Source organism: Channa argus, chromosome 23, assembly GCF_033026475.1.
Source record: "Channa argus isolate prfri chromosome 23, Channa argus male v1.0, whole genome shotgun sequence".
In the NCBI taxonomy this organism is placed as follows: Eukaryota; Metazoa; Chordata; class Actinopteri; order Anabantiformes; family Channidae; genus Channa; species Channa argus.
This window is the reverse complement of record NC_090219.1, coordinates 4,827,267-4,842,770: the sequence shown is the minus strand read 5'-3', so window position 1 is coordinate 4,842,770 and position 15,504 is coordinate 4,827,267. Positions and strand designations below refer to the sequence as shown.

Here is a 15,504-nt window from a genome sequence, read left to right as displayed (position 1 = left end):
GTTTTAATATTAGACTGAAATACATAAGCAAATACAAGATGAACTATGCCAAAACGGTATCAGTTTCTTCCCTATCTGGCACTCGGCATCTTATGAGACTGAATTTCTTTTGGTACTTTGCTACCAGTTTTTTTTTTCTGCTTGGCTTTGCGTTGTGCCCCACTTGTAGGTTGTCTGCTAAAGACCTCCATGTAATTAGATGGTTGTAATGTCTGTAGGTGTGTGAATATGCTGCATTATGTTCTAGATATTTTCACAATGGGCTGAATTATGGAAAATGTTGCATTGATTTGCCTCATTTTCTGCTCAGGTTCTTCGATGTGTGAGTAATTTATGTTTTAAGGCATTTAAGGTTTTTATGATTAGATTTGCATTTCTATTTTTTTAAATCAGTTAAAATTTTCTTCTTTTAGCTCAATACACAAGTGTGTGACATCAGAGAAGGTGAGTGTTTATGTGCAGATAGAAAAGAGTTTCTGGTATAAGGCAATAATTACTAAAGTGGTCACAAAAAACCCCAATCAAGCTGATTTAATGTGATTTGCTTAGTTATTTTAATGAGATTAACGTGACCATCAGCAGGGAGAGTGTTGGAAGCCACATCCGTTTCAGATGCAGTGTTGGGGATCTCACCATAACAAAGCTACTCTAGTGAGAAATCTAGTGTGGTTAAGTAAAATGACGGCAGAAAGATGCCTCTTGATTTGAATTTGTTAAAAAATAAAGTGCAAATTGTTTGCATGTTAAAAAGCCAACTTCTCACTGTTTGAGGATATCTAAGGAATATCAGCTTTAATGTACAGTGTAAATCACTGCAATGTGTACCTTTGTAGAAACTTATTGAAAACAAATGTTACAGCCTTTATTTTCCTTTTTAAGGCTCAGCTGACAATTCAAGCTTCCCAGAATACTGCTTAGAACTAAAATCTGCTTACTTTTGTGGTCTAAAATAGTTTCACTTATTAAGGTCACAAAAGTTTCTAAAATGTAATAACTTATCTGTAAAAATAACTACAATTTGTAGTAGCTTGCAGATAACTACCACAACTTCCCAACACCTACTGTATATGAGGTGGAAGAACTTCTAAAGTGGTAATTTCAGTCTATAATTACTGTTACAGGTCCAGAACTCACAATTGTATTTAAATAAAATACTTTAAAAGTAATGGTGTAGATTGTACCCTGTAATAGATAACTGATTAATGAAATTAGTACAACATTTATCTCCATTGTAGATTACATCAAACTGGGTATTAGCCACTACTGTGTAAATTGATCATAATACCACAGTATAGTTTTGAATAGAAAAACTTTACTTATACACCATTCAAATAAAACAATCCATTCAGTCTAACACCAGACACACCATGTTGATATACATTGATAAACAGTGGCACAAAATATAAAGACAGAAAAAGTAAGGCAAGTTTTTTACAAAAAACTGTGATCCATAGATAAATATGACAGACAAATTAAAAAGGCACAAGTTATATATTTATAGAAAAAGACCATGCAGGCACATTAGGATGGAATGGGGTTGGTCTCAATCTGGAGTGGCTTCCTGTTCTCTAACTGGCCAAATCAGGTTTCATGTTGTTACTAAGATGGTCAAGCTTTATTGTGGCCCACTGTGGCCCTTACAAAGCCTGAGCCCCAGTGTCACAGAAGACAAAAATTGGCTGAGGTAAACTGTATTCATGTTTGACTATGTTGAAAACAATTTAAATGCTTTCTCTATGGCTTTATAGGAGAAATCCCTTGTGAATATATCTTTAAGCAGAAAAAAAACACTCAGTCTTTGGTATAAAAAAACAAAACAATAAGGTAGTTAAAATGATTGGCCTGCAGAGGGAAGACAAGTGTAGAAAGATTTTAGTCCCTGGTTTAGTGAAAAGATCAACTGGAGTATCAACATGTGACCACCAGGGGGGAGCAGAGTGCCACACAACCGACTTAGTCCCACACCAGCAGAAAACATTGATAAATGTGAAACCACACAGCAAGAGAGAGTAAGACACCTTGCAAATCTGCTGGACACAATCCATCCAAAGGAGTGGTACAGGAGGAAGATTGCTAATAGCATGTAATGGAAGATCAAGAGCTCATTTAGAGTCCAGGGGGAGGGGAAAAAAAACAGAATCCAGTGTTGGCACCTTTTTCATGAGAGAAGTATTGTCAAAGGAAGGCCAGCTTCTCAGAGCATGAATGACTGGGTATGTCTGAAATCCTGGGGCTGAGGGAGACAGAAAAAAAATGTGAAATAAAAACATTTTTTGCACTACTTTCATTAGGTTAAGTGTGCACTAAACCGGTCACTACAAAAGGTCAAACATGGAAGGGAGATGCAGGGAAGAAGAAGCCAAAAAAAAAAAAAAAAAACTTACTTCTTGGGGTGGAGGGATGTAGTTGACATTGGACCTGAAAGACATAGGCATGGTAAGAACATTGGACACTCTGACACAGTCACTGAGAAGAGAAGAAAGTCGAGGCAGACAGCTGTATCCTGAGTCATATCTTGCCCTGCATAAATAATGCACATCATACATGGCAAACCTCCCAAGGGGTAAAAAGGAAAGTCTGACTCTGAACTTTTGACTGAGCTGGACTGAGCAGTGTGTATGGAAAGTGTAGTTCAGTGTTTGAGACACATGGTTTAATAAACCTGACAGTCATCGTTCTTAATTTGAACACAAAATGAATCCGTATCTACAGAAGCAAAAAGTGCTCAACCTTATATGAAACTTAAAAACACCAGTAAATGTTCCCACTACTGAATATGTAAAGAAATAGTGTAATATCTAGAGAAACACTCAAGGCCACCATCCTGTCAGGCAGTCAGACGTCTCACTCAAAAGATTGTTTGGCAGATGTTCATTCTCACTTTGTCAGTTTGTGCAGGTTAAATAAACCTGGACTGAGCCAATCAAATCTGCTCATCAAACTTAATTACATAAATGCACTGTATTCATGTAATTACATAAATACACTGTATTTATAGCAGTGAAATATTTTAATCTGAAAACCATATTAAATTTGACATTTGTAAAAAACAAATGTGCACAAAACTGTTCATATGTGTAAGGCAAAGTGCCCAACGTCAAAGAAAACAATTTTGAAATTCAGACACTAAAGTTCAATTTAAAAATGTAAACACTGAACTACCATGAGCTACTGAGCCTAATGGATTAAGACCTTTACTTTATTCAATGAATCCAAATCCTAATCAGTGAAAACTAATAGCTAGATTAAAACTTTCTGAAGGGCACCTTTAACCTCAGGCGAAGCTGTATTAGTTGAATCAACATCTGGAGCCAAAAGTGACTACACAGTCAGAAAGCGAGCAGCAGCCTTTCAAACCCGCCCTGAGTGTGTTTTTAATGTAGAGATTGTTACTCATTCTTTGCTAGACACAACTTTTGCTGACTAGAGCTGAACACATTCAGTATGTGTCATGAAACTGTTTTTTTTATCGCTGCGTCATCAAGTTCACATATTGATCTTCTGATGCTGTGGTCACTTGATGCCCGATTGTGCTTTGGATTCAACTGATAGTTCCCCTCAGTGTTTGTGTCATTCACTGCCCCTTTAGAAACCATCACTACAGCTATGGTTTGATGCTAATAAAGTCCCTCTTTGCTTAGAATAACTGATTTCATACTTTAATATAGTACTGATCATAATTATTAGAATTTTAGCCTCACTGTGGAGCAAACAAAATTCCATAAAGCAAGGCATGTTTTCAGACCATCACTTTTTTATAGTTCAAAATCAATTAGAAATTTTGTTTGAACTTCAATAATGTTGGAATCGACGCAAAACTCACAGATGGAAGTAAAGATTAAACAATAACCTTACTTATTGGTAAAATTCAGATCTAACGCCCTAAAGTAAATGGCTATTCGAAAAAACAAGACAAGCTATAAATTAAAACTAATGTAAATATTTAAACTTCAGATAGAAAATAAAGCTTTTTTTTTTAAATGCTAAAGATTTTCTCATTGCACCAACTAAATGAAGTTCACAGAGAGGAAGTAAAAATCAGAAATTGTTTTGGAAGTTAGCTATGTAAGTGCAGTGGTCTTTTAGTTAATATTTAATAAGCACGGCTGTTTTTGTTCATATATGTTAAATATGTTTGCTTAATGTAAAGAATGGAGAGGGAACGACCTCTTTGTCCAAAGGTTTAAAAAAATAAAATAAAAAAATTCACCACATACCTTAAACTCACTAATGCCCTCCATCTTGTTATGTTTAATCTATGCAACTGCATGGGTCGTGGCCGTGCAGGACAGTAGGTCATGCATACACTGATCAGGCATAACATTAGGACCACGTGTGCAATCCAATACAGTGGTCCTGTCATAAGCTTTATTCTGGAGTCACCTCATTCATTTTAAATAGGGTGGCCAAAACATTAGAACCCCTTCTTATAATGCACTCCAATACAACTCCACTACTCACTTTGACCTCAATAATAAACAAACAGTAGAATTATCACCGGACAGTTTCAATCTGACAAATCATAACCTTGTAAAAGTAGAATTCATGTCAGAAGCACTGTATTGGATTGCATTAAATTGCACAGGTGGTCATAATGTTATACCTGTTCGGTGTATCCCTCTCCCTAACTATCCCTAATGTTGTAGAGTGGTTACACTGGACAAATGCTTTCAGCTGCACAAGATTCTCATTATTTTGGCTTTTAATTGCTTCCTTATCTGTCTGTGCCGTGGGCCTAAGCGTTAACTCACGTGTCCTCTGTTCTGTGCAGGGTTTGGCTGCTGATGTGGGCTGCACCGTGACACTGGGAGATCCAAAATGACCTGTAAGGGCCAGTGTGTTGGTAAGCAAGTGGAGGGGTCATTTTGGACTCTCACTGCACACCATGCTTTTATGGAGTGGGGGAATATTAGTAAGAAATATGAAATCAGTCAATTTTATTGATTAATTTAACTTGCTCCTTTTGGTTCTAGTTTGTAAAGTACAATTAAACATCCGGTATTAAACATATTTTAACATAAAGCAAGGAAGAAGTATGTCTTTGCAGGGGGGTTTTAAAATGGGAAAAGCAGAGGGAAGTTTAATACCATTTTTATATAGTACATGTTCTCCCAAAACTAGAATCTTAAGAAGCAAGTTGAACTTGTAGGTTATTTCTGTAGTTAGTTTGCACAGAAAAACAGGTTTATCATTGTAATGCTACTTTTGTAAATATATTCATTTGATAACTGGGTTTCTGTTAGCAAATGGTCCAGATTCAGGCCTTCACACTTATGTATAGAAGGTGTTGCGCATTTTTTCTCCAACTGAATGCACAAGAACATTTGACAGGTTTAATGTGAGAACGTTTGGTTCACACAGTTCGACAACTAGGTTGCAAGTGGTGAAATGAACACAGCTGGCTGAAGAACAGTTTAAGTTAATTCTTAGCTAACGTTGCAGCTCAGCCACTGTCAACAGTTTTGCCTTACTTATAGACAAACTGGTTCATTGTATAGTCCGTTGATTTACCACTGGCTGTGCTGGCCTGGAATAATACACTATTATTCAGATCGAGTAATACAAACCTATTGGACAGCAGCTGAGCTGGGAGCGTGTCAATTCCAATGGTTTCATCTTTTGTCACAGATCATTTACAAAAGATTAGCACACAGACTCAAAAGGGTTGAAGGCATAGTTGTAAAGTTGTTTACAACAGCAAGTCTTAATATTCAGACTATACAGATGCTACAAACTGTTGCTTGTTTGTCGGTGCCATAGATCCCTGTTGTTGTCCAAAAACTATTAACACATCAGCCTGACACACCCGGCCACTGATGATCCACATATTTTTGAAGTTGAGTGCGTCATACTGTAGAAGACTGACATGTGTTTAATAGTTTTTGGACAACAATGGAGGTCTATGGCATCAGTAGAAAACATTCAACATTGCCTTTCTTGTCTGTGATTATGGACAATACAAAATGTTGAAGACCAAATCAACATTACAGCAGAAGTTTAGGGCTGATTAAAATGAGCAACAGTGGTGTAGAGACATGCAGTCAGGGTTCAGCCAACACATGCAGGAATCCAATGTGTTAATTCTGTGTCGTGTTATACTGAGCAATAAAACAGAACTGATGAAACTGATTTGACCCTTTTTTTCTAAAAGGCAGAGCTCTGTTGCTACTCTGTTAGCTTGTCCCTATTATTGGTGCATCAGAAATCATGTCACATTGTCTTGGACTCTTTGTGAAGAGTCCTGTTCTATATTTAGGAAGTTGACACTGACAGCTCCAGTTAGATCAGCGAGATAAGCATCAGACTTTAACCTAGACAAAGAATCTTCGCATCAGCTTGAAGGAGCGCTCTGCACAATGACTTTCCCCTAAATGCTGAGCAGTAACAAGCCAGTAATCAAATAACAAAGTCAAGCGAGTTAGGCCACTCACATGAGGACATGCAATTTATGTCTCAAGGGTTTCTGGCTCAGTCAGGCATCAAAACATCCACTCTCGTGTGTTTGCAGGACAAGGACTGTAATGCCACCATCTCATTCTTCAATCAATAAATCCTTTCAAATTACAAATCCGGTTTAATTGCCTGCAATTCACTCTACTGCCAATATTTCCGTCCTTGCTGATTAACAGTACTTATTTCATAATTACTGTGTTCTCTAATTATTTCTCCTACTTTATCTGCATTTTGAGATCATCTGCCTGGAAGAAGCTATCAAAAAACAGGTTTTTACATCTGTTCCCATCAATCACTGGTTGAGTTAAAACACAGCTGTCATTCTTTACAGTCCTGACTCAGCACATACAGTACACACAGTTTGAGTGCAACAACACCCCCCCACCCCTCCAAATCTTCAGTGTGTAAGACATTAGCCTGCGTTCACTCACATCAATGTTAATGCAATCACATAGCTCTTACCTTCCTCTGTGCCCTGCTGATGGATGAGTCAGAAGACATGGAAGAGAAAACAGAGTGTGCGTCACTTTTTTTGAAAGATCGTAAAAACATCTTGCAGATGAAGTGGTTATAAATGAAGACAAACTTACGACTGAAGAAGCCATTGCGATGTAAAAAGAGGCCCCCACAGCCACAGACTACAATGAGCAGTAAGACCACCACCGACGCTACCACTATTGCTTTAATGTTGACGTCCTCTGAAAATGGGAGGGAGAGAAATGGAAAAAGAGACTGAGTTATGATTCATTTCGTATATCAAGCTGTAAATATTCAATAAACACTCCAAATAATGGCAACCGTAAAGTCTCCAAGCATCAACGTAAGCAGGAAGGCCATATTTGATGCAATTCAGTCTAATGTGTTTTCCTGCACTCTGGTGAATTTCCTATAATTTATTAAGTGCTCAAAATGGTTGCTTACATTAACTTAGAGTACATTATATAATTTATTAGCAGGCTGAAGACGTTTTCGTAAATAAAAGGATCACTACGTAAAGTGTCACTCTTGATGTCAGCTTGAAAAGGTGTTTCACATTTTAGATGCAGAGTGGAAGATGTTTAGTGGGTATTTCCTCCCCACCGCATCCCATGATTTTCTCCACTTTTGAAAGGTGTGGGGAAAGAGACAGGAAGTGTAGAAACACCCTTACCTATGTTCAAGTGCTTGCCCTCACACATCTTGGGGCTTCCCACCCCATTCTTTGCCTGGCAGGTGTACCGTCCAGCGTCCTCTTTGGCTACTGCTATGAATTCCTGCAGAAAAAATGACCGTTTTAGAAAGACAACACTTAGAATAGTGTGGGTTAAAGTCTTTGAACCATACTCAGAAACACTACCTACTGTCAAACCAAAAAACTAAACTCAAGAGAAGCTGTCTTTGTTTCTTTAAATAGCATGTTTCTGCAAGGAAGCCAAGTCAGATATTTTCCATGTAACACTCCATTCTGCCCTTATCTCACACACTCACTCACCAGTATTCCTGTCTGAAAGTTGATTTTGTAGGTAGCGTTGGCATGTTGAGGCTGTCCGATTAGCTGGTTGTTCTTGAACCATGAGTATGTTGCAGGTGGTATGCTCTGCTGCTCCCTACAGCGGAGCTGCACCAAAGAACCCGTCACTGCGGAACTGGGGATGTCACAGGACGGCGTGTGGGGGGGCACTGAGGGTGAGGACAAGAAATGAATCAGGGAAAAGCTAATTTACTTTAATCTTTCAGCAGGGTTTTTTTTTGTTGTTGTTGTTGTACCGAGCACTTTGAGGGTCACGTTGGTCTCGCCCAGGTTCACTGAGTCATTAGGTGCACTGATTTCGCAACGGTACTCCCCAGCGTCCTCCTGAGTCACCCTGCGCAGTGTCACTGTGGCCCCTTCAATGGTCGCTCGGCCCTCAAAAGGACCTGAAAGAAAGAACAAAAGGTCAAAAGGAAGATCACAAAGAGGAAATGTCTTCCCTGGCTGAAGGCTAAAGCCACAGTGCATACAATGTTACGTGATGAATGCTTTTATTGTCTGAGGAAAAGACCAGTGCAACCTAGTGCACTCAGTGTAAAATTCTCTGGCAAGCTTTTGTCTAAAATTTACCTTACTGCTGACATCATGTAACAATTAAAACTGCTGTGTACAGAGGATCTTTTCCGCATCCAGCAATTGTAACTGATATAAACCACTGATAATGAGAAACAGTTGTATCTTATTATGAAGCAGCTGTAGAATGTGCAGTGACTAAGACACCATCAACTGGTTACAACAAGTCACCTTTCCAAGAAAAGAAGAGTAAATTAGCGCAGAGTGGGTTTGTATCAGACATTGTAAAGGCAGTAACATAAGTAAGTGTCAGGTACATTTCAGAGCCTTCACATATTTGAGAAATTTGTCCTGCTAACTGCATCATTTATAAAAGAGACTGCCTGGATGAAAGCTGTTAAATGATTTATTATTTATTTTACCCATTAAATTTACAAACTAAACCGCAGAGGCCAATGATCAAGGACAAGAGACACAGCAGGTTTTATGCCTTGACACCACTGACACTGCTAAACTCTTACACTTGAACCACCATCCTGTCTCAACATATGTGGATGGTGGTTTTTTTCTCACCCTGTGTGGCCAACACCTTCCAGCTGGCAATTCAAGCTGATTAAAATAAATGCCTTGTTTGGAAGCAAAGGGATAAAGAGCGACAGGCTGCTTTCTCACCTCTGAAGTGTCCTTCAAAGTACACAAAGGACACATCTTTGCCTTTCTTCTTCCATTCGATGCGTGGGTTCTGGTCTTTCTCGGTCCGGAACATGCAGGACAGCACTGCATCTAAAAAGCAGTGATCAGTGAGATATTTATAGAAGTGAACAGTGAAGACTTCAGACATTTTTTACTGCTTGGTCTATTTATAGCTTTATTGTTTGTTCTGTCAGACACACGGTAAGGAAGTGACTCGAAAATGAGATGAGGCAGCCCAGAGATGAGCGGCACATTACCTGAGAATTCGTGCACCTCCACCTTGTGAGAGTTGGTCGATACAGTAACAAGGGCACAGGGGGAACCTGGCAGTGGTGGAAAAGAAAAGGGCAGGGAGAGTGGGAGATTAAAGGGGGGGGGAAAGGGGGGGGAGAGAAAGCAGGTTAGAACACAACATTGCTTGTCATCTATTAGGGGTCAAGGTGAATTGGGTAAAGTGGTCAATTTCTCGCCAACTGCAAGAGGAGTATGCTTAATGTCCATCTCTGTTGCTCTACTGTCTGAGTCAAACAGCAGTTTCCAGCGGGCTGAGACTTTCTCCAGGAGATCTGAAGTAAGGGCAGGATTATGTCATCCTTCACTTTAATCCTGCAGGGTTAAGGAGCTGCCCGCCATATGTTTGTTTAAGCGCAGGTTAGCACAACGCCAACAAGCATCCCACCAGCAGCTTGTCCAGATTAACCTGATGTATAAGGGGCAATTGCACGAAGTTTACGGCACACTGTCCGGGTTGGTTTCCTCCACTGTCTGTCATTGGTTCCCTGCATACAAACAGGAAGGGGAAGCAGCAGCTGCCTTTCCTTTGCACTGATTGGTTTAGGACGTAGATTAGGAGATAGGTGCCTTGTTGTTAACGGCGGGTTAAATATGGGTGAAGGTTACCCGAAAGAGGAAAACGCACACACCAAAAGCAGAGCACATTCTCAACATGAAAGCCCAACATCTCCCTAAAGGGTGTGAGTTAAGAAAATTAGAAAGTTTTAGACTGAGGGCCATGCATTTTTGAAATTACATAATAAATGTTGAATGGACCTCAGGGAATCTTACTCAGAACATTAAGGGCTATGAAAAACGTCTAATTTGGCGTAATGAAGAGGGTCACCTTCGCATAATCTTAAAAGCAAAAAGCTCACTACATTAACTTGCTCCAGCACACACACACACACACACACACACACACACACACACACACACACACACACACACACACACACACTTCCTGTCATTGTCTCTGCATGTTACAACACATGCATACAGATTAAGAAACTAAACTTAAAAACACATTCTTTGAAATTGCAGTCAGCTCTACAGTTTCCAGTTTATCAGTAACTTCCTGCATAGCCCTATTGTCACTGGATGACAAGCTGAGACAAAGGGCAGGAAGTGTGGAAAAGAACAGGAAGGTGCCTATGTTACATAGAAAAAGGGCACAGTGACTATATGCATACCCCAGAGAGTGTCTCACTCTTATTTCCATGACAACAGATATTTTTAATTTGGCTTTCAAATAAAAGGAACAGCCTATACAATAATAATGTCATCTGCCAAATGCAGCATAAAACATACTCAAGTTCTTTTTTTAGAAAGCTTTTCCGGAAGTTGGCTCAATTTACACCAGTCTCACACGGTCAAACTTTGAACTAAGTGAATTAAAACTGCACACTCTCCCTCCAGACGCTCGCTCGTCCCCACGCCTCGCCCCGTGTTGACTTGCAGCAGTGTAACAGGATTATCGTCATAGCCTTGGCTTGCGTACCTCCCTCTGAGAAGCATCGTCTTACTGAGGGATGAACAAGACGAGGGAGGGAGATACAATGAGATTAAAAAGGGACGAGAATCAGCGACAAAGGAGAGATGAGCGGGACTAAGAATAGAATCCAAATGAAGAGGAGTGGAAGAGAGTGAGGCGGACGGAGGGCTGGGTGAAGGGGGGGGACAAGAGACCTGCAGAAGCATGAATAAAAGAGAGAGTGGGATTGAAGGCGAGGGAGATCTTCACAGACAGTAGGGCTGTGAATAGGAGAACCTCTTGTCACATAGAGTGAGACCAGGCCTGCCACCACCTTGAAGGGTGTCTCTTTGAGAAAAAGGAAACGTAACAGGGCTGACATGTCCACATATTATTGCTGCACTGACTCACACACGCACAAAAATGAGCAAGGGGTTCTCTATGTGTGTAGTCCCGCTGCCCCTGCTTCACTGTGTGTTCAACTACTATGAACACTGTCAGCTGCAGTGGCCTCAATTAACTACAAAGGCGTCCAGTCCGACAACGAACACATGGCCTGTTCCATCCTTTCACAACCGCATGGCGGGTAATGTTTACACCGTGTAGCTTTCTAAGTGCCCAAAATGTCAACGAGAGATGTTCTTCATGTTCAGAGACAAACGTCTAGTAGCATGCAAAGCTCGGCCCATGGGCCACTGGATGTCACTTCAGTGCTGTCCCTCTCTTGTTGCTCACACATCGCTGACAATGCAGCTAACAGCTGTTAGCACCAAATTAAATATGGAAGACATCCAATGTAAAATGCAATGCTACAAGATGTATGCTCTAAGGCTGGATAATGGCTTTCCACTGACACACACAAACGTCACGGTGGGCCAGGGCACAGAAATGTGTTGTGGAGAAATGGAGGAGCCGACAGGAACATGCCACAAACCTCAACAACTGTGTGGACCTGAATGTCAAACAAGTTGGCCAATTCGTCTAAAGAACGGTGAGCAGTTGGTAAAAGAACGGCCAAGTCATTAAAGAAGCAACTTTTGAAAGCACTTTGAGGACCTCAAGGGTAATTTAACCTTTAACTTATCCTCCAGACTAAATAGACGAAACAGACATAGGAAAAAGCCTAGATATTTACCAAATGCAGAATATGAACACAAATGAGCAAATAGTTCACTGGTTTGCACTAAAATTAAAAAGTACAACTAATTTCGTAACACAGAGCTATTTTAGCTTGTGTTACCTTCTGGCCAGTTGATTTAGTGCAATTGCTGCCGTGACAATGAGCCAGATCTGGCCTGTGTGTGGCTGCCAGATTTAATTAAACAAGATTTGGACCAGTGTTGGGAAAAAAAACTTAAGACTCTTCCGTTAACCATCAGGACTGTGTCCAGCTTTCTTGCCAGATCTGGGCTTTGGTTGAACCTGGCACTTATAAGTACCAAGTTAAATTTAAATGTAATTTATATACAGTGAGCTACTTAAATAGCCGTCCAAACAGCCTAATCGGGTTGTATACAGTTACACTAAATTTACCAGATTTAGAAAATTTCTCTTAATGTCTGTCAGAAAAATGACATTGCTTTAAAAAAAAAAAAAAAATTGGCACCAGACATGGCCACCTAACTATGATCAAAGAAATGCATCTGCACAGGGCCTTTTGTGCCTCAGACAAATAGAAAACCCAACAAATGCATCAACACAGACCAAACACACACACACAAACACAACTTGTGTGTGGTATTAACAACCAAACAGACAATTTCAATTCAGATGCACAGCCACCCTCTTGTCGGAGTAAAAATAGAAAGATGGCAGGCACGCTCCTTGGCACGCAGCTTTTACTCTCATTACGTGGTCCGTACAGAGTGTTAGAGAGACTGGGATGGGTGTTGCCGGGGCTGTGCCGAGGTCAAAATCACAGTGCAGTAATAATTAAAGGCACTTATTCAAATTAACAAGGAACGAATGAAAGAGGAAGAAAGATGGAGGAATAGGAAACGTCCTTTCTGGAAGTATATAGATAACGTGAATGTGGACAGCCCACACGTTTCAAGGCTGTGGGGGTACAGAGATAAACAGGGCGAGGACAGAGTGTGTGTGTGTGTGTGTGTCCTCCGAACAAAGCCTCTGTGTGCGAGTACAACTCTGTGAGCAACAGCTGTCTCAGTCAGACACTGTGTGTGTGTGTGTGTGTGTGTGTGTGTGTGTGTGTGTGTGTGTGTGTGTGTGTGTGTGTGTGTGTGTAAGTGAGAGAGAGAACAATTTCAGGATGGGGGATGTTTGTTCTCGTCCCACAGAGTCCCACCCAAAAATTCCTGTCCTTTTAAACACTATAAAGTCTACAGACATGTAGCAGAACACATTTGATTTTGCTCTGCTAAACTGTTGATATTGATCAGCAAACCATGAGTGATTTCTGTCAGTCCACAGCAGGACTGAATACACACAAACACACACACCCTCTGAACGTGTGACCTGGTGGCCTGACAGGGGGCAAAATGTGGGCAACAGTAAAATCAACATCACTTTCACTACCTCATCTGATGACACTTAAACTTTCCTTAGACGACAATCACAAAGTCTGATTCTTTTGTCCTTTGTGGTTTGTGTTTCTGTTGTGGTCCTCACCCTTCAGACTCCTGATAAAGTCCCCTCTATAAAAACATTTTGTCACGATGAGAAACAGTTTGAAGTTTCTGGTGCCAATCCAACTGCTGACCTCACCAATCTGCCAAAACGGGTGACCACCTGCTACCACAGTGCTGCCTACACCCTTAGGTGGCACCCTGCCAACTACAACTTCAGGGCCAAACTTTTAGGAACCCAGACTGGGTGAACTGTCACCACAAGAGAGGGGCTTTAAACTGCACAACAAAAACAAGACCTGAAAGACTCATTTTTATTCTTAATTTAATAAGTCTTTGATTCTATTATGAAACATTCTAATGCTCATTTGTTTTGTGATTAGTTTTTTTTTTAGAATCCGTTGAGGGGCGGAAAATAAAATTAAAGACAAATTCACACAACGTAAATAGTTTTCTGACAATTAAGTTAATCTTCACTTTGAAAGGAGTTAAGATTTTAAGTCTACGGTCCGAAACAAATTACTTGTTACTAGAGAACTGATCCCTGGAAATCCAGGGACTGTTACTGCAAAAAGAAATTAAAAGTAATGTGAGCAGTTAAAAGACGTAAAAGCTGCTATCCGGTCTTCTATAATGTACATAGAACATGTTTGTTCTTCTGAATGAATACTTTCCATTTTCCACTTACATTGCATCAGTAAAATAACAATAGGAAGATACAGCGACGTCCCCTCCATTATCGTCCACAACTCTGGCTGAGTCTCGTCTTCCCTGGACGTAGCGAGGAGGCAGATCCTCAGCTTTCTTCTTACACTTCTTCCCAACTGTCCAATTATTCATCCAGCTTCCAGGGAATAAAGTGTTCTCTGCTGTAAAGCGACCGGACCTGCACGGCGCGGAGCTGCTGGCAGGCGAGCTGATGAGCCGGACGGTCCTCCGGGACCGATCGGTTACAGACACCGGTGTGTTACACCTGTGAAGTCTGGCGGGGAACGGCGTGTTTTAGTTACAATCAAAGAAGCGGACTAGGATGCTCTCTCCTCGCGTGTTGTGCGGTTTCGGCGCTGGCTGAGATGGAGGTGTACTGTAGATGGAGGTGGAGGGAGGGCGGAGTGAGCTTTCAAACGAACAGAGCGGCGGAGCGCCGAGAGCGCAGCGCCGTGTCCAGGACGCGCACTGCACTGCCAAGTGGACACAACGGGAGTCAACTGAGTTTGGCAACAAGGTGTGGCAGTATACCTTCCACAGTGGGACCCAGTTTAACCTCAAGTTTTTGTTTTTTTAAATACTTGAAGGCGGATTATGCCTCTTATTTAAAGGTCAAGTAAATCCATTAATAAACAGTGTAGGCTTTAAAAAAAGAATTTCACCCAAACAGGCCTCTAACATCCAAAACAACATCCTGCCCCCACTAAATTTCCAACTCCTAGGTCTTTAAAAGAGGATGAAGCTGAAAATGTAAGATGCTTAAAACAACAATTTTTCAAAGTGCAGCTTGGAAGTATTAAAGGCTTGTGTGACCAGGGCCACAATGAGAAAAGTTGTTTTTAGTACCTGATCCGTCTCAGTAACACTAACTATTTTGTAAGGTATCATATAAAAATGAGATGCTCCTGGTCAATTAGCAAAGTAATTATTAAATCCTGCACAGAACTAGTCAACATTTTACTGCTTTCTGATGGTTCTTCAAGGATTTTTAAAAAAGGAAAGTGGGTCACCCTGTTGGCCCTGTGGTGTGAAATGTCTTCAGCATAAAATGGAGAACAGAAATAGAAATTCATTTCTGTGATGCATTATTCCAGAGTGGTTTAGTAGCAATTCAAATTTAACAATGTTTGAGCAGCAGCGTCACAGGCGCAGCAGTCATTCCTAAACATCTCTTTAGCAGGAACCAATCTAAACTTCCTTGGTTCTGCTGGTGTGAGTGAGTTTGAGGCATATGTCCTTGGGTGTGTCTCACACACTGTCAGTGTGTGCTGGTGTGGGGGTGGTAGTGGAGGGTA

General features: G+C 40.7%; 1 protein-coding gene across 5 annotated transcripts; it reads right to left on the bottom strand.

Moving 5' to 3' along the window:
* Positions 1–1,292: 1,292 nt before the first annotated feature.
* Positions 1,293–14,686, bottom strand: jam2a (junctional adhesion molecule 2a). 5 transcript variants are annotated; one of them, XM_067493189.1, is made up of 11 exons: positions 14,190–14,686; positions 9,427–9,492; positions 9,149–9,259; positions 8,200–8,349; positions 7,925–8,112; positions 7,604–7,706; positions 7,044–7,151; positions 6,916–6,931; positions 4,752–4,823; positions 2,385–2,418; positions 1,293–2,233 (listed from the first exon to the last, which is right to left on the bottom strand). In XM_067493189.1, exons 1-11 carry the CDS (start codon positions 14,236–14,238, stop codon positions 2,195–2,197), a joined length of 936 nt encoding a protein of 311 aa, XP_067349290.1. In that variant the 5' UTR covers positions 14,239–14,686; the 3' UTR covers positions 1,293–2,194. The 5 variants fall into 5 exon arrangements, with proteins under 5 accessions (XP_067349290.1, XP_067349291.1, XP_067349294.1 ...); XM_067493190.1 differs by having other exon boundaries at positions 6,916–6,928; XM_067493193.1 differs by lacking the exon at positions 14,190–14,686 and adding an exon at positions 13,452–13,584.
* Between the last annotated feature and the right edge of the window lie 818 nt (positions 14,687–15,504).